The 23,398-nt window shown below is 37.5% G+C and overlaps 1 protein-coding gene across 1 annotated transcript; it reads left to right on the plus strand.

The window, feature by feature from the left end:
• The first annotated feature begins 531 nt into the window (after positions 1–531).
• On the plus strand, positions 532–16,677 carry timp2a (TIMP metallopeptidase inhibitor 2a). Its single transcript, XM_008437014.3, has 5 exons — positions 532–979; positions 10,192–10,292; positions 10,374–10,482; positions 12,830–12,954; positions 14,312–16,677. The coding sequence occupies exons 1-5, from the start codon at positions 847–849 to the stop codon at positions 14,507–14,509; spliced, it is 666 nt and encodes a 221-aa protein (XP_008435236.1). The 5' UTR covers positions 532–846; the 3' UTR covers positions 14,510–16,677.
• The last annotated feature ends 6,721 nt before the right edge of the window (positions 16,678–23,398 follow it).

Below are 23,398 nucleotides of genomic sequence, written 5' to 3' on the forward strand. Positions count from 1 at the left end.
ATTTTCAGGTGAAAATGTTCACTTTTTGAAACTAACAAAACTGACTCTATTCGAGTACTGGTAACTAATCAAATTATCAGTCATTGCATATTTAAAGATGACATAATCAGACGGACCAAAATACAAAGTTAAGTGGAAATTTTGGTATTTTGAGGATAAAATGATAATTCATACAAGTAACAAAAAAAAATCAGGCAAAAAAAAAAAATCAGTTTCTTTCAATAAAACCGTATGAAACTGTAACAAAAACTGCAGGTGTGTGTCTGTGTTTGGTGAATTTTTGGTTAAAACATTCACCAAACCTTTCGCAATGTTCTTCATTCAGTGAAGTAACTTACAATAGGTAGAAAATACAGAAATGTTACTCAAGAGTAGCGATACTTAATAAAATTACTCAAGCTAAAAGTGAAAAGAACAGCGTAATAAAAAAATATTATTGTAGGTCAGATTCAAGTTCTGTTGGAAAAGGGGACTTTTCATCGCATCATGTGGGAGACAGCGCCCTCTGCCGGTAGTCCGTGTAGCGAGCGGGGAGGAGCCGCAGATTTACAGAACCTCCTCTATCCCTGAAGTCAAAACACTCCGGGCAGACAGACATTTGCTGACAGCAGTGTCAGGACGGGTCTCTGGTCTCACCGTGTAGCCTCTCTGTCATTACGGAGTCGAACCGGCAGGTCCTGCCCGGTTGTTGTTGTTGTTGACGTGCGTGTCGGTGAAACCAGCTGAGGGAGGAAGCGCAGCCTCTGGATCTACTCCGCAACGCATCTGCGCAGACGGAGACGAAGAGGCTGAAGAAAAAGAAGAAGAAGAAGAAGAAGAAGAAGCCCCGCTGCAGTGTTTACCAAGATGCCGTTTTACGTTAACGGCATCCTTTCTGCGCTCGCGCTGCTGCTGCTGCTGTGGCGCGCGGAGGAGCTCGCGGAAGCGTGCAGCTGCGCTCCGGTGCATCCGCAACAGGCGTTCTGCAACGCCGATGTAGGTGAGTGCAGCTCTGTTGTTGTTGTGTTGTTGTTGTTTACGTGTTGCACCAGGGTGCCCGGCAGCTGTCCGGAGCCGCTGCGGCGCTCCAGAGCCCCCGACGCGGCTTCACAGGCTGCCCTTGGCCGGTGGAAACCTCTGGAAAGCCTGACGATGAGGGGGGTGTTGCTCCGTAAGAGTCAAGGCCATGGCTCAGGCAGCTTGCACCACATTCAAGCTGCACACTTGCATTCCTACGCAGATTTAATTTTGCCAATAATTGCCAACTGAAAAGCAAAAGTTTAGCAATATTTGGGGGAAATAATAGTTATAAATGTGCTTAAATGTACATGAGGTAATCTCTAAATAAGGAATAAACACAAATTTCCAAGAAAAGATTATATTAATTTTAACATAAACAGAAATCTAAGTCAGTGGCGTTGCTAGATTTAAAACTATCCCAGGCCAGGGCCGGATTTAAGAGGATGTGGGCCCTTGGGTTCAGTTTTGCTGCCCTGCCCAGTGTACTCCATTGGCCTCCACAGACACAGATCTTAATCCAGTTGACTAACTTTGAGATATGGTGAAATGGACCATTTGCGTCATGCAAATGCATCTGATTTGCCCAAACAAGTCTCCTAATTGCAACAGATTGATCGTTGATTACACTTCAAAGTTTTCAGTCCGGGTTCTCGTGAAAATTAACTTTTCCCAAAATTACAGATTTGTTTTTAATGGTCTTTCTTTGAATACAACATCCTCAAACTGAATATTTACTGCAGAGGATCAGCAATGACATCAATGTGCTCCAAACACAAAACATAGACGACACATGGCAGAGAAAATCGCTTATGAAAAATAAAGTTACCTTCTTCCCAACTGAATCTAGCTTCAAGAGCATTTTTTGTCAAAAAAAACTTTCCTTTTTTCTTCTTCAACTCGTTTCCTCATTCCTTAGCAAAAACCATAGATTGCAGAAAGGCATCAAGGGATTAAAATCAAGGTAAAGATTAAGGTAATGAGCAGGTACAAAAGGTATCAGTCAGAAGAAAAAATTCCAGAGTCGTGAGGAATTTCAGAAAATATCAAATCGAACCCTATCAAAAATTAATAGGGTAAAATGAAAAGTGGTCATAGAGGCTGCTCTAACAATGAAGCAGGAATGTCCAACAAGTTCTGGTTGTCTTCTTCATTAACAACAATCTCCTATTTCCTCCGTATTTATGGGGAAATAGGGAAGAGATGCAACATTTTAAGGATTTTTTATTTTATTTAAATAGAGTGGGAAGATGTTACCAACATGATGTGACAGATTGAAAACTAAAATCGAATCATGAGGTTGTTCAGGGACACCTTTGATCGATCATTTTGTCAGAGGTGCTTACACCTTTGAGATCTGAAATGTATTTTGATGCTTTTTAAAAATGTCAGTGTCAGATTTATTTGTGCAGCCCATTTAAATTAACAACAGTTGACCAAATTGCTTCACAGTTTACACCAATTATCACAACATAAAGCAAAGAATAAAACAATAAAAATAAAAGCTCAGTGATACTAAGCATCGACAAGAACACAAGTGGAGTAAAAGTATCGGGAAAAACAGCAACTCAAACTGTGTTAAACTCCAGTGAAAACATAAATATTAAAAGTGGAAGCGCCTACTGTCTCATGTCAGAGGGCAGGTTGTTCCAAAGATTAGAAGCCACAACATAAGGAGAAACATAAGGCTGAAGTAACTCATAAATTTGGTGTTAAAGGCAGATATAGGCATTTATCTGGCACTCTGCTATGACAAACTGGAAATATAATTTTTTTTTATGTCCACGAAAACCTTGAAAAGGTGATCTATTATGCTTCCTTGAACAGGTTTGGATAGATCTATAGGCTATACAAAATATGTTTGTTATTTTTTTTTTATTGCACAAACTTATTCTTGGATAATGAGATTTCAGTCTGGTCAGTTCTGCTTTTATCGAGCTCCTTTCAGATTGAGCTGTTTTAGGGCCTCTTGTCACTTTAAATCCAAATAAACTCCTGCTGGAAACGCCCTCAACTCCATGTTTACACTTGCAATGGCTGCAACAGATGTGCTATCATACAACTATATATCTTTGAAAAGCAGAAGTGGAGCCTCGTTCACACCCAAAAGAAATGTAGCAAATAGTTTCTGGTTGGTAAGTCAACAACAAAGCACTTGTCTTTTCCAGCAGCCATTGTACATCGCACTCAGTGGCTCAGCTGGGGTTGCTAGGTGACAGACGGGGCTTCCCTGGGGTTGCTAGGTAACGGGCTGGGCTTGTGCCTGCTGATTTGTGACGTTACATTCGGAAGGTTTTTGAAACTGCTCATTTTCCAGACACCAAAGACATTAACTAATGCCGAAAAAGCAGCTGGGTGTTTTTTTTAAGGACTTTAGTTGTTTTAAGAAGCAGTTGAGACCCAAATGGAACTAACAAAATGTGCAAAATGTTATATTTGCATATTAGGTCCCCTTTAAAAAAAATACTAAAGTCACACTTTCGGATCTATATGTTCTCATGGCTGTCTGATCTTCACTAGCAGTACTGTGGATAATTCTTTAGTCTTTTCTTATTCCTGTAAATTTTCCTTCTAAACATTTAGACTTACTTTCCATCTTTCAAAGTGGATCATTTGGAGCATGTGGCTCCCAGTAAAATAGATTTATGCCTTAAGTGCATCTGCACTCAGTCACTGCTCCGTTGGTGTTATTATTTCCCCCTGTGGTTTTATTTTCCCTTCTACCCTTATATGCACTATCTTAGTCTGATATAACGGGAGAAAATCCAACCCCATCATTGCACTCAGCTCTAAAGCTCTAGGGTGAAGCCTGGGTTTTGCGGTGCAACGTGGCACCAGAAATCAGAAGGGGACAAGAGGACGGAGAGAGTATGAATGCTGGGTAAAATTCAACCGTAGAATATGCAACACCACAAACTTTTCTCAATTAGAAAAAAAAAATCTAAAATACCACTTCTGTGCATTTTTCTGGGTGGTGCTGGGAAGGAATTGCAAGAATGTTTCTGGGGTTTTCCCAACTTTTTTTTTTTTTTTTTTTGCTCCGGTGCTGCATAGGGACAACACACCCGTGTGCAGGCTTTCACAAACCAAACACACAACTGAAGGCCTGTGTGTCCATGCCATGCTCCCACTCACTGGCTATGTAGGACATCTGGCTGTCAGTGCTGGGAGAGGGAAAAACAGGCAATAAAAAAAATGGCAGTGGAAGTTAAAATATGCATGGTATCCTGAAGAAAGTTGGAAAACTGCATTACTGTGGCTTCAGCTTTTCTGCTTTTTAACTCAAATCACACAAGAAGTGTGTGTGCTTCACAAAACGGAGGCTCTGTTTTCAGGTGTGACTCAATCTCTGGCCGGCCGGGTGTCAGCTCCAGAGACAGGATGTCTAGCATGAGAGGTGCATAGGTGTGCTTGTGTTGTTTTTTTTTTTTTCTGAGCGCGTATGAGTCAGGAAAACATTTTTAATGGTCAAGCAGACCACCAAACCACAGAAATTCCCAGTTTCATTGGTGGCGCATAATTTTTTACCAACTTAGAGGGTAAAGCGGCAACATGCCATCAGAAGCACCCACAGAAAGCACAGCAGTGGCATAGATGAGGGCAGGGATGTGGTTGAATGGAGTTTAGATGACTTCAAATCAGAAAAATCATGGAGAAATTTGCATAAATACAACAGTGGAGGTTTGTTTTAGTAAGCTGAGGCCTGGCGTTAGCTGGTTGACTCAGTGAGTGTGTGCATCATCTTCAGTTTTCATCCAAAGTGATGCTCCAGGTCAGACCGCAAGTCATCAAGAGTCCCGCCATGTCATGCGTCCACTCCGCAACTAGCAATGCAAACATCCTCTTTTTAAATAAATCACTCGGCCACAGAGGGGGACTTCCCCCCACTGCCCTGCCCAGTCAGACTGGTTTATTGTCTGGAAGACCAGAGTCACCAAACTGTCTGCACAGAAGCAGAAGCGGCAAAGAAACATAGTATTTTCATCTTAACGTTTTTATCCATATATGTTATTCTATTCACTAAGAAGAAAAAAAAAATGAAATGCTAACTTCTTCAACCATATAAAATACATAAAATCATCAAATTAGTTCCAGTTTATGAGAGTTAGCAGCTGAAATTTGGTATTGTTTAATTTTTTATTTAATTTACTTTTTAGCCTGCCATTTTTATAATTATCTTATTTTTATTAGACTTAATTTTATTTTTCTATTTTGTCATTTATGTACTTGTGCTGTTGTGTTTGTTGTGAAACAGTTTGGTCAGCTGAGGCTGTTGTAAATGTGCTTTATAAATAAACTTTGACTTTACCTGAGTGCTTTGATCAAATATGGGAATAAATTATCAAAATTTGCTCAAATCTCATCAATAAACTATTTGTCTCAAGAAGTATTTCTAAAGACTTAAAATTATTAAACAAATTTAGAATTTCAGAGAGACATTAAGTCCGGTAAAAATACAACACGAAAGAGTAAATCTAACATGAAAGTTTTAAATGATTTAATAAAAAAATAAATAAAATAAAATTCCTCTAAACCTAAAAATCCTTTATGGTGAAAACTGTTTTAAAGAATTTCAGATAATTTTTTTGGTCACTGTGGAGAAATTTCAGCCCTCTTGTAAGAATTGTTTTACCGGTAATTTAGCCACAATGGAGGATTTTCCTGTTTCAGGCCATGCCGCAGGACCTTGATAAGGTTTAATTCAGACTTTGACTAGACCACTCCAAAACTTTCATTTTGAAAATTGTTTACTTTTGAACTCTTATTTTGTTCTTGACATAAATGTCATAAGCAGATGACTGGATGTTTTCCGTCTTTATTTTCTACTTGAGACCAGAATTTATGAATTAATGCATTACAGAAAGTTACCCGATTTCTGAAGAAGCAAAAGCAGCCCCAGGGCATCATACCACCTCCACCGTGTTTGACTATCAGTTAGGGATGGGCGTTACGGACTTAAGACTTTACCACAATATTTTGAAATGAAAATAATGATAGAAAAAACTGTTTATTAATTCTTTTGTAGGTAACTAGTGGCACCACAAACATACCTGCTGCTTTTGAAAAATTATTTCTATTTGAAATAAGCTTCTTCAGAACAAAATAGACTTAAAAAGTGTGATTTATATCACTAAGCTGCACATAGATACTTCATTTATCATCATATTTTTAAATGTACTAATATTTTTATATGAAAAAAACAGGACAGAATATAGTAAAATTAACATTTTAGTCAGTTGTTTTAAATTTACTGTAACAATAATAAATCATAATTCCTATTTATAAATCATAAATGATACGATAAGAGCCTACTCCTACTGTCAGCAGGATTTTCTTTCCTTAAACACTGTGGTCATTTAAACCAGATGTAACTGGGTGCACACCTTCCATAGAGTTCTGTTTGTGTTCAGAAAGAGAAATCCAGAGCTTGAACACAGATGTTGCACGACAGTCTGAGAGCAAGACGGATTTTTATTTAATGCTCCAGTTAAGCAGAAGGCCCACTTACATCTGTAGCTGATTAAATCAGACCAAAGAAGACACTCGGATGATTTGGTGATCACTGAACGGCGAAAAAACAAGTTGACAGACAATCAGTGGGGGGCTCTGTGGTGTGTGTGTGTGTGTGTTTGAAAGGAAATCATTGCATATTCCAAATGATACATGTGTGTAAGTCATTAGGCATCATCTCAGCTGGCAGAATCGGGGAACAACTGAAATGTGGGTCACTCGGTGGTTTATGGAGGGGGTGGGGGGTCCTGGCTGCTGGATGACGCTCACTGATCAGACGATTTCAGGATCAACCGGCGCCAAACTCAACTGCCTTACTGGTAATCCTTCGCTTCTCCAGATCTTACACAAAAATAATCTGATTAGTTCTCGATACATGTGTCGTCCCGATAATTATTGCGATAACTGACGATATTGAAATAGTATAATAACACTCTCGAAGACTGGTAAACTTTAATTTAGTGGGGGAAAAAAATCCATAACACTGGAACTGGAAGATATTTTAAACAACCAAAATCAACGAGTAAAACGAGAAAAAAAATTTTAAATGGATTATTTCTGTAAACAGATTCACTCTCCACAAATATTAATAATCAGAATGTAAATTATGATTATTTTAGTTTAAGATGCGATTAATTGGTACAAGCTGTGTTTATTTGTCTACTTTAGCTGATGCTGCTGCACATTTGCACAAGCTTCAAATGCAACTGAATTGTACAAGTTTTCCTGGGTATTTTGGTTTCTCTAAAGCAGAACCGACATATTGTTTTGCTTCCTGTGTCAACACTTTATGTTGCCGTCCTGTTGCAGCATGTCGGGCATGCAACATGGACAAGCTGCCAGGGCAACAGAGAATATCTGAAGATGAAATATTAATTGCTTGATGGACTTTATAAAATCAGGACCATCAGAGTAGATTGGTTACGTTGATAAAATATGAGTCTGTGTTTGTTTTTTGTTGGAACGTATGTGTAAAGTAGATGAGTGTGGAGGAATTGGAATGATGTTGCATTGAACACAAACTGTAATGAAAAAACAAAAAGCGGGAGGAGACCCAGGGAGGTTTTTAAAAGGGACTTCTTATGGAAAATTCACGTTTTGCACATTTTTAATACTTCCATTTAGGTTTCTGGTGCTTCTCCAAACAGCCCAAGTACTTAAAAAACATCCAACCCTGCGTTATTTGGTAATAAGTTCATGCTTTTTGGTGTCTGAATAATTAGCAGTTTCCAAAATCTTCTGATTGAGTCACAATCAACAGGCACTAGCAATCCAGCTGGCGCTCCAGCACATTTGGTCAGCTGGTTTTACTATGTGCGCTGTACAATGGCTGCTGGAAAAGACATGTTTTGTTGTTGACGTACCATCAAGAAACCACTTGCTGCATTCTTGTTGGATGTGAAGTAGGCTCCATTTCTGTTTTTCAAAGATGTATGGTTGTATAATTGTGCATTTATCTGCAGCCATTTTGCTGTGCGAGTGTAAACGTTGAGTTTAGGGGCACGGCCATCAGCAGTTTATTTGGATTTAAAGTGACAAGAGGCCCTAAAACAGCTCAATGTGAAAGGAGATAAAATTAGGCTGAACTGACCAGACTGAAATCTCATTATCTAAGAATAATTCTGTAAAAATGTTTCAAACATGTTTTGTACAGCCCATAATCTGTTCAAGGAAGCATAGTAGGTCACCTTTAACGGCAGAATGCAAAAGCCTCTCCAAGCATATAGAGTAAAGTGAGCCAAAGGGGTGTGAGAACAGCAGTGTGTGTCTTTATCTCGGTGCACGTCCTCTGTTCATGCTCATTGTAGCCACCCCCACCAAACACACATACACCCACACTCTTATTGCTCATATTTTCCATTCTGAAATAAATGCTCGTAGCATAGCTGAAGCTTGAAGTCAGTCAAGCCATTAAAACACACAAAACACACACACTCATGGCCGAGTCATTCTCCGAGCTGCGGCCTGCAAGCCCAATTTTTTAATCCCTAAATCTGTTCCTGTCGTTGGTTCCTGCTCCTGTTTTGCTGTAAGCTGGTGTTGTTGTGGTTTCAGTGGGCTTAGGCTCTGTTATTAGCCTGAATGGAGAATCTGAGGTTTGAGGGGTAATTTAGAGCAGGATGCGTTGGCTGCACTGCGTTTATAATCAGCTGCACGGACACATGGTGGTTCATAAGAAGAAAACGAAGAGTGCGAATGCTTGTTTCTAAGAATTTTTATTTTTATTTTAGATTTTTGTTTTCAATCTAATACAAAGCAAATATGTAACGTTTTATTTGCTTTTCAAAGAAACTCTTTCAAGGGCTTAAATGTCTCCAGGTTTAAAAATATGCAGCTTCTCTTGCATATTTTATATTTGGTAACTGGATATTAGAGTTCTGTTTGACTCCGTTTACACTCCAGTGTACAATCATTCACGTTGAAAATGTTTATTATTGGATTATAAATGAATAGGAGACATGTCAGCTCATTAAGCATCTCAGTTACCAACGTCCATCATTAATGTAAGACGTTTTGCAGCCCAGATTGTAACCGTAGCTGGTGCATGCAGGCTGCTAGCGGAGGTGTCCTTCATTTGATGCTATCAGGTTTTGTTAAGCCACAACAGCAGCTGCAGAGTTTGTAGTTTGGGTTATTTTGGCTTTACAGGTGAAAAGCCAACATGTTTCTGCGCAGATGAGTTAAGTTCTTTATTTGAAATTATACCAATAAAAGGCTGAGCTGTGGGCAGGATTAGCGCTAACATTCTCCAAAATTAATGCCATAAAAATTAATCTTATCTCAATGTACATGAGACAAAAAGGTGAGGCTGCTTCAACTTTTCCCTGAATATTATTCTTACTACATGCTAGTTTCTGTACAATTATTTGCGCAAATATTTCAAACCAATCAATGGATGAAAGTTTTAAGATGGTCATTTTCTAGCTTCATGTAACACTTAGCTGCGCTGCAATCATTCTTCCAGAAGCACAATATCAATACTATTTTAACATCTGTTATTCAAAATAACTTTTCACTTTTGGCTAGAGATGCACTGGGTCATGTATTTTCTGGCCGATGTCAACTTTTAGCTTCTTTTGTCTTATTTTGTAAAATCACTGGTGAAAATAGGTAACTTATTTTATTTCGATTTCTTTAATTCAGATTTGATGACATGATTAGCCCTGCAGCTGGTCAAGCATAAAACCTTCCAGTTACAACAGATTTTAGTTCATCTATTTTCAAGTAGTTTGGGCATTTTTATTTTTTAATAAACAAACATTGTTTAGTATTTATCTCAATGTAGACAAATCAAGACGAAATACCTACAAATTATGTTTTCACACCCAAATTCTAACATTTCTGGTTTTCATTTGACTTTTTCTGAATAGAAAGTCACTTCTTCCTTTGTGCTCAGCTCTTATTTGGTGGACCGGGTCGGCAGGTTGAAATCTGAACAAACACCTGGAGTTCCTCAAGGCTGGATTCTTGAGTTTGACACGAAGAAGAAACGATATGAGATAAGAAGGGACATGAATGCGTCACCACTTTTAGACAATCGAATAGGTGGAACTACAAATGTTTTTCCTACACTTATCTCTTCCCACGTTTATCCAGACAGAGAAAATCTTGAAATCCTATTCCATACTTGTGCAGACACATCTATACTTCTAAGTTAAATCTTCATCTGACTCTGTTTTCCAGTGATCCGTGCAAAAGTGGTGGGCGAAAGAGAAGTTGATTCTGGGAACGACATCTACGGGAACCCCATCAAGAGGATCCAGTATGACGTCAAACAGATCAAGGTTTAAATCATCCTACAGATGCCCAACATGTTAGAAAAGGTTTCAGTGTTTTACTCTTAAATATTGTTGTTGATATTTCAGATGTTTAAAGGGCCCAACCAGGACATTGAGGCGGTTTTCACTGCACCAGTTTCTGCTGTGTGTGGCGTCACCCTGGACGCAGCTGGGAAGAAGGAGTACCTGATCTCAGGTATTTATACTAAATAATGTTGCACAACTATTGTGTTAATGAAGAAGAAAGAAAATTCACAGACTGATCTATTGGTAGAAGTTAATTTGAACATTTCTTTGTCTTGATTGCAGCAGCTTCAGTGTAATAAACAAAAGTTAGGAAACTTTGTGGAGACAGTGAGGAAAGCAAGGGGGATTTTTAAAAAGATGACATTTGGGCATGCAGGTGTGCTAAACCAGGCAGACAAACACAGGGTAGATAAAGACTAGTGGGCATGTTGGGGGAGGAAACTGTTTATGTCATTATGGATAATGATACGTTTCTGTCTAAACCCTGTGGAGACCAGTGGGCCTTCGTCTGCCGTAAGACACTTCGAGTCTCCGGGAACGGTTGAGTAGCTGTTTACTCCACAGTGCATTTCTCAAAAACTGCAAACAGGAGTAATTATCTTTTCTATGTTAACACACAGCGCAGCTTTAACGAGAAATGCATCACTCAAGAAAAAACGGAGCTCCACAGGGCTTAATATTTGACCCATTTTATTCGTAGCTTCTGTTTTATAGAAATAATTTGACTTTTTTTTTGACTTAGCGATATTGAGCATCTTCAAGTGAGATGAGTGTCACTATTTTAAAATAAGTTCAGGCTGAGACTAAGTGATATTTACAAAGGATCATGAATGCTTGAAAGCCTCAGAGGTTTGCTAGAGTCTGAAACAATGATAATAATAAAGACAAAGGAAGAATAAAGCTGTTTTCATGGAGCGATGTTTAATCCGTCATATGAAAATGGAAAGAGCAGGACGCAGCTGCAAAAATAAAACTAAAAAATACTAATAAACAGCTTACTCTACATTTGATAAGTCAAAATGAACATCTCTTGGCAGTATGCAGATAAAATCTGTTTTAATTTGATTCATGAAAAATTTGAAGATTGTTTATGTGGCACTTTATAATCTAGAGGGCCACATACAGAACTATATCGGGCAGGATTTGGCCCCCGGGCCTCAAGTTTGAGATACGTGATCTAAACCGTCAGGTCAGAAAAGTAGTTAAAATACTTGTAGCTCTTTCTCAAAAACTGAAGAAAGACTAAAAGTAGCTCCCAGTGACGCTTTTCTTAAAAATTTTACCTCTCTTATGCTGCTTTGTTATTTACAAAGCAGCATAAGAGAACTGCTAACGAGACAAAATATTAAGATTAGTGAGCCTGGGAAGACAAAATGGAGAGATATTCTCTATCAAACACTTATAATAATAAACTTTTTAAAAAAGGGACAAGCTGCTCAAACGTTTGAACTTGTAATATGATAAACGTGTCTTATTCCGCTGGCAGATTAATTTTTCATCAATATAAAGAAATTATTGGTGTAAAACAAGCTCCTATATCTTGCTGAAAAGTTACTTGTATGCTAGTTTCGTCTTATTTCGAGCTTACTAAAATATTTGCACTAGAAACTACTAGACCAAAAATACTTGGTAGGATTTGGTGTTTTTGTAATGTTGCAGTGTTGACTCTGGTCAGATGACTGCACAACAACAACAAAAAAACATGTCTCTTTTGCTTCCTTTCTCACTTATGCACAACTGTATGTTCAGCCAATTCCTAAAAATACACAGAAGTTTCCTGCTTCAGTACGACAAAGTGTGAGAAGGCCTCAGGAGAGTGAACACTTTTTCACCACACTGTAATGTTTTCATGTTGAGAGAGGTTGATGTTGTAAATTCAACGAACAGGAGCATCTGAATGAGGCGGCAGACGAAGCCGAGGAGACTCAGCAGATCATGAGGTCATCCATGCTCTGGTTTCCCCATCACAGACAGAGATGCACCCGCAATCATTCGCCCCCCTCTAATTACACGGAGTTGTAAGAGGAGGAACTGCTGAAGCCAGCGTTTCCTTTCACAGCCTCAAACAGTGGCAAAAAACAGTCAGCTTTCTGCTGAGTGGGGCATCTTTGGAAAATTATTCATCTTCTTTTTAGGTGGAAGGGTCAAAAGTTGGAAGATTTGCAACGAGTTGTGAGTCACAACATGCTGAGAGGCGTTTTACAGACAGACAGCGATGAAGACGGAGCGACGCACATCTCAGCAAATCTGCAAACTTTGCTCCACATATCTTGTTTTGTCTAGTGCCACTTGTGTGGGTTGCACAGACGCTGGCACAGTCGTTAAGAGTAGGTGCCTGCGGGCTCCAGTCTGGAAAGCAACAGCTTTTTATCTGGTGTACCAACAAATCTGTTATCTGTTGTTCAGCCTGTGAGAACATCCAGGGCTTGTTGTTTTTCGCCTAATCTTGTTTCGTCTGAAATGTTCTCTCACATGTGCTGTTTGGACGCTCCGCGCCACAACTCGCTCTTTTCCAGGCAAGGCCGAGGCGGGCGGACGCATGCACGTGACCCTGTGCGATTACATCATGCTCTGGGACTCCTTGAGCGCCACCCAGAAAAAGAGCCTCAGCCAGCGCTACCAGATGGGCTGCGACTGCAAGGTAAGGCAGCATAGGGCCATCTGTGTCTGTTTAACTCCCAGCATGACTAAACAAAACAGCAAAACAGGCAGCAGGTATTCGCTTCCTGCAGAGAAAATCCAGACACAAGCAGGCTGGGTGAAAACAAGACATCACAACAACAAACTGGATTTTAAAGTTAGAATTGATCACTTTTTGTGGCTGGTTTTTAATTTTATCTTAATAAATTAGGTAAAAACGACGCTTAAGGAGTTCTCGACGTCCACTTAAAGCTGCAACTTTTCAATTCAGTGATGTGATTCAAGTGTTTTTTTTAGTTAGATCTGATGATTATGAATAAAAACCCTCAATTGCATTTCTTAGAATATTACAAAACACCAACCAAAACGGATATTTGTAATACAAAAATTCTACGTTATCCTAATAATAAGGAAGACTGCTGACTTTGATAGTTGTTCAGCAGACAGTCATCAACAGCTTCAACAGGGAGGGTAAGCAGCTATAAAGTTTATTATTAAGTAAGCTGGCTGTTTGCAGAGTGTCGTATCCAAACATCTTAATTTAATTTGAGTGGAAGGACAAACTGGGTTAGGAAGTGATGCACAAGGAACAGGGATAACAGCATCTTATTTAGTGGTTTGGTAAGGTTTCTAACAAGTCTGCAAAAGCCTTGAAGAGTATTTGATTTGACTATTTGGGTGGAGAATAAGAATAAAGTTAAACAAAACATTATTTCCAGACTTTACTGCTTATATCATTCTCTAAAAAGGCTGTCCCTCTTTATATTTGTCATAGCATGTAGTGTTTGGAGATTCAAACTGCTCAAAACCATTTGTGTTTTTTAGTAGGTGAGATGCTGGAGCTCACAGAAAATGCTGACAAGCTTATAATAATGTAAAATAATGATAAATTTTTTTTTGCTCGACTTAAATTTTTTCGGTCTACACAAATATTGTATAAACGTGGATTTTTCTAAGTAATTACAAAACAAATTTCCATATAGGTATACATTAAATGAACAATATAAGTTACAAACAACAAATAATTTCCAGAAGTGTATGACCTAAAGTTGTTTGTCTTATAAAGTGTTACAAATTGATTTATAGTGGAGCATTTTTCCCAACTACTTATCCAAACTATTCCACAGTTTTACTCCATGCACTGAAATGCACATTTCTGTTTAAAATCACACTTCATTCTTTTATGTTTGTCATTTTAAGACAAAGAACTTTTATAAATAAATTGCCAGTAATCTCTTCATAGCATTTTCAACATTAATAACAAAAAGAATCAGCAATATCTTTAATCTCCCGCTAATATTATTCAGTTTTATGTTGGCACAGAGTTCACAGCGGCTTTGTTTTGTGTTTTTCTGCAGATTGTGCGCTGTCCCTCCCTGCCCTGTGAGATCTCAGCCCCTGAGGAGTGTCTGTGGACGGACCTGATGATCGAGAAGCAGGTGCACGGACGCCAGGCCAACCACTACGCCTGCGTCAAGAGGGCAGATGGCTCCTGCTCTTGGTACCGTGGCGTCGCCCCACCCAAGAAGGAGTTTCTGGATGCAGAGGACCCTTAAGTCCGCAACCTGACAGAGAGAAACGGAAACAAGGCAATTGAAATAAAAAATTAGGCTATTTAAAAATGTAAAGCTATCGTGATAGAAATTAGCTGCCTTTCTGAGAATAACTTTTAGCCTCTTGTCGATGTGACCACTTTTCATGCTAAAGTTTCCCATGATTAAACAACTCAGAAATGGCTCAAAAGTTGTCGTCAGATGCAGCATTTTCATTTAAAAATTTTTTAAAAACATGATATTATGAGACTTAGGCTGTGTTGGAAATGTTCACTCACTCATTATGTAAAGTTCATTTTAAACTAATTAGTATTTACAGTTATTTATTCCATAAATAATCACCAGCAAGATAGAGGCCTAAATTTGAGGTGATGGATTTGGAAAATCAAACAATTAGCATTGACGTTAGCAGTACAACACTGTTTTACACACTTCACGCCACAGTTAGCATACTAGCATACTGATACTAGCAGTCAGGCTCAGTTACCTTAATGGCCAGATGTTTAATATTAGCCTTCACTCAGTCTGCTTGTTGTTAAAAGTGGACTAGTTTTCTTGAAAGCAACATAATTGAAGTAATTTCCTGTTTTATTCAAGTCAGCCTGTAGTTAGCTGCCACTGCTGTTAGCAATTAGAATGCTGGCATTAGTGGTTACCACTTGGCTATTTGGTAACTTCTTAGCGTTAGCTTTGATTCGTCTTTTAAGACCTTAAGTGAAAACACAACAGTGGTCCTAGAAATCAGTTTCCTAAACGTCCATTAACAGTTAACATTTGCTAATGCTAATGGTTAGCATAAACCGTATGCTAACAGTGTACACTCCCTGTATTCTACTTTACAAAATGGGCAAATTGCTAATAGTGGACTCAGTAATGAAAGAGTGGACAATTTGAACACAACTATAGACTGGTGGAGTGTCGGTGCAACTTCCTCCTGAGGCTGGCGTTAGGAGGTAATACATGCTTGCTGAGACAGAGCTCTCCCTGTCCAAAAACGCTCAACATCAGAGCAGCAGTCAGTCATTCTCTGCTCCCTCAGACCATCATTTACTCTCCATCTTGTTTCAACTTTTATTACCTCATTCTCTATTTTATTCCAAAGCAAGTTTCAAGTTGCCTTTCTTTTTTAAATATCTCTTATTTACACTTCTCTCATTTTCTCCCCATAAGTACTGGTGACGCCCACAACCTGCTTTCCTTAAATAGAGCGCGTAGATGAAGATTACCCATCTAAATTAAAGCCAACTCCTCTTCACTACTCTGCAGTCAAATCTTAAATACTGTATCCCCTTCCTTTTTTTCATCTTTATGTAGCTGTACAGTACCTATGCATATACTTTTGGTGTTACTTGATAATTATTATTTACTGCATTAGAACTAGATTTGCACTTTTTGAGGATGAATTCTAGTAAAGACAAGAGCCTTAGCACGTGGATGTGACATTTGTCGTTTGCCCAGACTGCCAAATCCACCTCTGGTGCAGATTTTGTCTGGTGATGAAAGAACACACGCAAATCTTCGCTATATTTGTCATAACACAAAATAAAATATTACAATAAAACCGTAGACGTGTGAAAGTCCTGGGTATCGGGAAACTTGGGGGAGATTGAATGTGTGAAAGAGGGATTGAGATGAGCTCGCAAGATGATATTTCAGTGTCTTTGTATTATCTGTCGATTGTAAATGCAAACAGCAGTTTAATGGTATTCTCTACATGCCTAATGTTAGCTCTGACTTGTCTTTCAAGTTATTATTAAATAAAAGCTTTATCGCTGTCCTAGAAAGCAACCTAATCAAAGTTTACAGTGATGTTTTATACACCTCAACCTACAATAACTAAAAAATATATGTATGATGGAGTATTAGAGGCATAATTTAAAAGTAAACTCTTTCCATTTTCATTTACTTTGTACTTTTCAGTGTTATTATAAAAGCCGTCATGATTTTTGTGTGTTTGTCCACAATTGTTTTTAGCTGTCTTCAAACAGAGGGACCTCTTGCGCTGGAGTAACGTGAGAGTGCGGTTAACAAGTCCTTTTAGCGGAAGTGTAGAGAAATAAGTATACATTGTTTTATTAGAGGACTTTGCATGTTTTTGATGCTTTGTGTAAGTCCAGGCAAAGGACAGAATATTCAGTATTATCAAATAAAAACACAAGTTTGAAAGAGTCTCTTCTGCTTGTCTGTGGGGTTTTTATTTGGCTTTTGTTTCATTATTTTAACTCGGAATACTATTTTTTAACTATTGTATTCTGATATTCCAGACCAGAATACAATAGTGTCTTTACTCTTTAAATTTCAGCTTAAAAGCAGGTCAAAGCTTTACAAGAATGAGAGTATAGCAGCTAGATATACACTTATTCAAATTAGCATTATTAGCATTTCTATGGGGGAATTTTTCTGCCATAATCCAAAAGCACACATTTTCATTTTGAAAGCAGGATTTCATGTCTTTTGTGTGGCTACTATTGATTGTAGCAACCTGCGCCACCCACTGGATGTAGAAAGAAACAACAGCCTCAGCGTTCTGCTCCATGTTCCACCAAATATCCGCTAGGAGGGATTTTCAGGTCAGGTCAATATATCTCAGAGAGGATGTAATTTTAGCAGTTGGAGATTTTTTTAATGCTAGTTCTGGGTCGTTTTGTCAAACATGAATTCAACTTTTAGCAGTGTGCTACTGATCGCTAACAGCCTTATAATATTAGTTTGTTCACCCAACCAACTCCTTACATCCAGTGGGTGCTGCAGGTTGATACAATCATTAGTAGCCACACAGGTACACCCACTAGAAGGAAACAAACGCACCCAGTAAAACACTTTCATTCAATTGGCTGAGAGGTTGCCAGGTGACAGTGCTAAAAAGTTCCAAAAGCAAGCAGAGAATGTTTCGTAAGCGAGCAGAGTTCTGCAAGAGTGTGAGGAGAAAGGTTTGAGTAAACATTACAAGTTTTGAGAGGAAAGTCATGAAGTCCTGCTTTCAAAATGAAAATGTAAGCAAAAGTATTAAAAGTTTTGAGAACAAAAGACATGGAATCCTGCTCTCAGAATGAAAATGTGAGCTCTCGAATTATGGAAAAAAAATTCCCCCATACATTTCAAATAAAAACTGCTACAGCGTCAAACAACTCTCAATATTGCTCCATTAAACTGAGCGCAGGCGCACCTCAAGACTGTGTTTTCAGTTCTTTATTTTTTACTCTGCTGACCGATTATTCTTCTACAAAATTCAGCACAAAAGGTGTTGAAGTTTTCCAACAAAAAGCAGAGGATGAAACATCCTACCAGAGCAGAGTGAGTCAGTGCGGGAACATTAATCTGTCTTAAGACCTCAATAAAACTACAAATCTGAGTGTCAGCAGAACTAAACTTCAGAGAGTCTTAAATATAACGGGCTTGACCCAGAAAACCCAGTAAAAGCTAACATTAGTGAGAATTCCCCTTCTCAATCTTCACTGCTTTTTAAAGAGACTGTCTCGACGAGCTGCTCACATCACGGGATAATGACACCGCTCTCATTTCGCCTGCAAGCTTTCGTATCACTACAGTTTTGTTGAGTTAACATTTATAATATGAAATAGCTTATATTTAGTGCCAATTATGCTGCCAAATTCCCACCAATAGTCCCATGATTTTCAGAAAAATTGAAATATTCTCAAAGCATCTCAACAATTTTTCTACAACTTTATGTGAAAAGTAAAGGTAAAGTAATGAAAAGACGTCAAGCTTGTAGAAAAGATTGATGTTGAGGCCACGGATGTTAATGACAGTAACTGTTTGGATCATTTTGTTTTAACTCTGACTATTAAACTGAATAAACATTCCAACCTGTGATGAATCTTCAAATTTTCAGAACTCTGTAGTGGGAATGAGTGAAACTTTTTAAAATGTCACTTCAGTGCAAAAACATAAAATATTACTGTTTGTTGTCTAGTTTCTAATGCAAATATTAGAGTATACTTGAAATCAGATAAACTTACAAGAAACTTTTCAGCACAAAATATGAACTTGTTTTAAGTCAAAAGATACTTAATATTAATGAAAAAGTTCTAGTGGTAAGTTAAATAATCTGCCTTTGGAACCGGTATTTTTGACATTAAACAAGCTCGGATATCTTGCTGAAAACTTACCTACAAGTTAGTTGTGACTTATTTCAACTGAACTAAGATTTTGTGTTTTTGCAGTGTTCAGAGCAGAGAACCACTGAACTCAGAAGTAATAAAAATCCCAAATGAAATGTGTTTTCTGCTTTTTAGTTGTGTCTTTGTATTAAAATACATTGTAAGCAAGAAGGTTTTGCATTAAAACCTTCATAAAACAGAAGAGTTGTGTTTCACTGGGCACATAAGTTGAACATTATATATTTATCTTATGTCACGGCGTTAAAATTGACCTTCAGTTATTGGCTGGTTTTAATTTCCCACTGTGGGACGGAGCGCAGGCAGAACTGAGTTGTGTCCTGTGAGAATTCAAGTGGATGTGGCAATCGACTCAGCATGGAAACTATTTGAGCAATGTAGAGGCTAGGCCCGCATCAGGCGATTTTGTCATCTCTGTTCATTCTCTGCTTGATCATTTCAAACAGGACTGTCATAATCACCCTGAGTCAGGAGGGATTTTCAGGTCAGGTCAATATATCTCAGAGAGGATGTAATTTTAGCAGGTGGAGATTTTTTTAATGCTAGTTCTGGGTCGTTTTGTCAAACAAGAATTCAACTTTTACTTGTACGCTTGTGTCTGAAAGCTGTTGAGCAAACCAGAGCAGAACGTAGATGGGGAGATGATGTTGCAAGATCTGCTGTGCAATCCTGGTTTGCCAACGCAGAGAAACCGGACAGGCGGTTTCAAGCAGGGGTGTTAAACTCAAACACACAGTGGGCCAAAATTAAAGACTTAGTCAAAGTTGTGGGCCAACGTTGCTTTATAGGAAAAATGTAACAGCTACGTTGGCTCCACACACAAGACGCAGGTCTGTCATTAACCTGGTGAACAGATATTTTACTTCCCACTTGTCCAGAAAAAAAAAAAAGTCTGTTTCTTACGTTTCGTTTGACCGTTTTCGGTAGTAGATCATGGTTGATACATCAATCCACCAGCAGTTGATCAATTTATTATGTTATTTCTGAGTTTCTATATTGATTTATTTTATTTAGTTAGTTAGTTAATTGTTATTTTATGTCTCTTGAGATAAAATCTTCGATTTTATTTAGGGAGACCTGGAAAAGAGGACAGAATAACAAATAAAAGATACACACAATTAAAACATATACAACTCACGTAATTACAAAACCAAATTAAAACTGACGAGAATTACAGAATTACAAGATTACAACCATACCATAAACTAAGATTCAATATAAATATTAAATATTATAACAATTATAATCCTGTATCAGACAGTTAAATAAGAGCAGTTTGATTTTTGGGTTGTATGGCGGTGACTAAAATAAGAACGATTTCTTTTCTTTAGTTTTACTGCCACCTAGTGGCCACCAGGCGACACATCAGTTTTCTCATACCGCTTAAAACCTGTGAAATCTGTAATATCTATAATAATTGATTAAGAAAGGCAATGGTGATTAATTATCATATAAGTAAATAAAATGTAAAGAAACAAAAGTTGTTTTAAGTTCCTTTTCTTGATCTAAATAGTGAACCAAAGTGTAAATAAATGTAAAACTTTATTTTACTACATACAGATCACATATTTACAGTACCTTGAAGAAGTATTTACACCTGCTTAAGCTTTACACATTTTGTTACATTCCAACAAAAACCTTAAAAAAAAAAATGTTTATGTACATTTCCAGTTGCAGTGGACACAGAAAACATGTGGAAGAAAGATCTCAGATGAGAAAAATGTACTTTTAGCCTAAAGTCTTAACATTAGTGAGACGAAAAACTACAATTCCCTTCAGCTCACCACAGGCAGCATCATGCTGTTCATGGGAAGATGGAGGGACCTGCAAAGGTCACAGATTGAATTTATTTATTGTATTGACAAAAAACCTGATACTCCTAACGAACGTGAAAGAGAAACTGACCCTTTTTAAAAAAATACTATTGGCCTTTATTAATCAGTAAAAAGGAGGGAGAAGGGAAATACATACATAAAGTGGCAGAGACAGGGAATCGAACCACAACCGCACCGAGGACAGCAGCTTCTGCGCGCTACACCAATTGAGCCACCGAAATGCACCCAACTAAACATTAGTTTCTTAATGTGGGTATAAATATGTAAAAATATTTTTTTTCAAAAATTTTATGAGTGATCCGTGTGTTAATGCAATATGCAAAATATAAGTACAAAATAACTGGTAAATCTGGTCATCCTGCATTAATTTTTGGGCCAGTGTAACAGTAATTAACTTGGAACAAATCAACATTTCTGACCGAAAAGCAACAAAAACAGTCAGAAGTCAGATATTTTCTTCTCTTTTTTTCTTCTTTTGAGAACAGTTCACTCTTTAGCCATTTATTCTCCAGAGATTTTTTCGATTCCTTTCTCATTTAAAGCTCAGATTTGATCGTTTTTGTGTTCGTGTCTGAAACCATGTAGGAGATTTATGGAGCCGCTTGTTCTCTGACACTCCCAGGTGAATTTCTTCTTAAAAGACTTCAAGCTAACTTCAATCTGTTGCCAGGGAACTGAGTTCTTTCTAAAAATATGTCTGTGTGACTCTGCATCGTGATAACGGTCATTCTGAAAGTGTGGGCACAATTTCAGAAGGCTCGATCTGTCCTCTCACTGCGACAGCCATTATTATGGCTCCTGTGTTAACTTCCAGTCACTCTGACCACTTCAATATTCTGCAAAAACATTCTGTCTAACATAGCACACATCTTTTGGCAATGTTTGTAAAGGTGTACATTTTCTTAAAATGTATATTTAAACTGAAACCAAGGAGTTTACAATTAATATTGTTTGTTGTTGTGTCTGTTCACATAAGCAGCCACTATATAGAGGGATTAATTATTGATAATATGTTGTATTGAGATGACCAAATCTAAGTGATTAATCTCTGTTGGCAAAGGAATCAATTCCCTCCACTTAAAAACAAAGCAGATATCTATTGCTCTGAAGATGCTGGTATTTGATAAAAACGCATTAAAAAAAAGACCAGCAATTGTCTAGTGTAAGAATTAGGAAAAACTGCTTTCCAAACATTTACTCTGTGTGTGTGGAATAAATTAACATGAATTTATTACCGTCACTTAGTTGTTTTAAACAACTTTCATCTCTTTTTGCAGAACATTGTCACCATTTTGACTCAGATTTTAGTTAAGGAGTCATTTTATTTCTTGTTTTTTTTGTGTAAAGGGAGTAATGTGTTTGTGTTTTAGTTTGATGTTTTCTCTTTTTAAACGAACAATTTTAAGTTGAAAGAAATAATCTCCTTAAATGCATCAAATTAGCCCTTTTAGTTTACAGTCAAGTTGAAAGCTTCAAACTTTTGTTTTCTTTTTCTGGTTCAGCTTGTGTTATTTATTTTGTGGGATAGATGGTTTGTTTTGGAGCAAAATGTTGCTTTTGTTTTTGAGTAAATGTATGGAGCTCTGATAGTGCCAAAAAAAGACTGAGTATACATTTTGGTGATCTTAAAAAAAAAAAAAATCTGTAGATTTTTCTAATTTTGCACAAAAAAAAAAGTAAATAAAAAAATGTAAATTCCCAAAGAACAAATAAACAAACAAACAAACAAAAAAAAAAACACCTCGGTCATTGTTTTAGTATAATTAGATAAAAAAAATATGGATGTTAAAGAAAAACTTAGACATGTAATAGTAGGTTCATTAGGTTTAGTAAATAAAGATACAGCTTGCCTTTGCCTACTTGTGCCAAAGACAAAACACTTGGATATAGATATCTATTAAACTAAAACGAATATAAATGTGCTTTAACTTACCTCAGCTGAATCAATCTTTGTAGATTTAATGTCAACAGCTGGTTCTATTGTTTCCAAAAAATGTGTAGCCTTACTTATGATATTTCTAAAGTATTTATACAGTGTATTCTGCAAAAAAAAAAAATTATTGGGGAGGGACAAAAAGAAAATCCAAATTATTTTATGCTCTATTCTAATAAAATAGAGCATATTATTTTGATATTACTATTATTGAAATAGTTTGTAATTGCTGGAAAAAAACTAAATTACATTTGGGAATGTTATTTTAAAAACATACTTCAGCAAACCTCGAGGAGCTTAATGTTACATGACGCAACATTTTCTCGTGTCACCCCCCTGGATCATGCCACCCTGATTGGACAGCCACATCAAAAATCTCTCTGCAATAAGGTTTTTATCTTGTTGGGTGTGTGTGCTACTCTGTGATGCAACTCTGCAAGGATAAAGAGAACATATAGATGTAGGTTGTTGGGTTGATTTTATTATTCATGTTGCTTCAATATTAGCCTTTAACAGCCGTCACAATAAGAGTTCCTGCAGCAGTGACTCATACCGAGCCAGGATGGGGTTCACAGGATGCATTTTAAACTAGTATATTAAATAAAAGGCATTTATTCAGAATTTGCCCACACCTCTCCCCTCAAAGCCGTAACCTACCTGCATGCTGGAGCAAATATGTTTGTGAATGTAGCGTTTACTGTCTGAGTGGGAAAGCTTTGCAGAAAAAGAGATCCATTTACCACCCACTGATAAAATGCTGCTGATTTTCAGCTGTTCTCTTCCATAAAACACAATTTAAATCCTCAGCAACAGGCGCTTCAACTCTAACCTGATGGTATTTATCATTCATACAAAACATGGATTTATTCCGGCACAGACGAGAAAAAAAAAGAAGAAAAAGACCCTGACTGGCAATTTTACCATCCATATGCTAATCTTGTAAAAAGTTCACAGAGGCTGCCTACATCACAACACCTACTCTTTC

The sequence above is a fragment of the Poecilia reticulata genome, chromosome 19 (assembly GCF_904066995.2).
Source record: "Poecilia reticulata chromosome 19, P_reticulata-male-v2, whole genome shotgun sequence".
Taxonomy (NCBI): Eukaryota; Metazoa; Chordata; class Actinopteri; order Cyprinodontiformes; family Poeciliidae; genus Poecilia; species Poecilia reticulata.

Coding starts and splice junctions, on each gene's coding strand:
- timp2a (XM_008437014.3), top strand. CDS start 847: ATGCCGTTTTACGTTAACGGCATCCTTTCTGCGCTCGCGCTGCTGCTG. Junction 980..10,191: donor GTTCTGCAACGCCGATGTAG/GTGAGTGCAGCT, acceptor TCTGTTTTCCAG/TGATCCGTGCAAAAGTGGTG. Junction 12,955..14,311: donor AGATGGGCTGCGACTGCAAG/GTAAGGCAGCAT, acceptor GTTTTTCTGCAG/ATTGTGCGCTGTCCCTCCCT.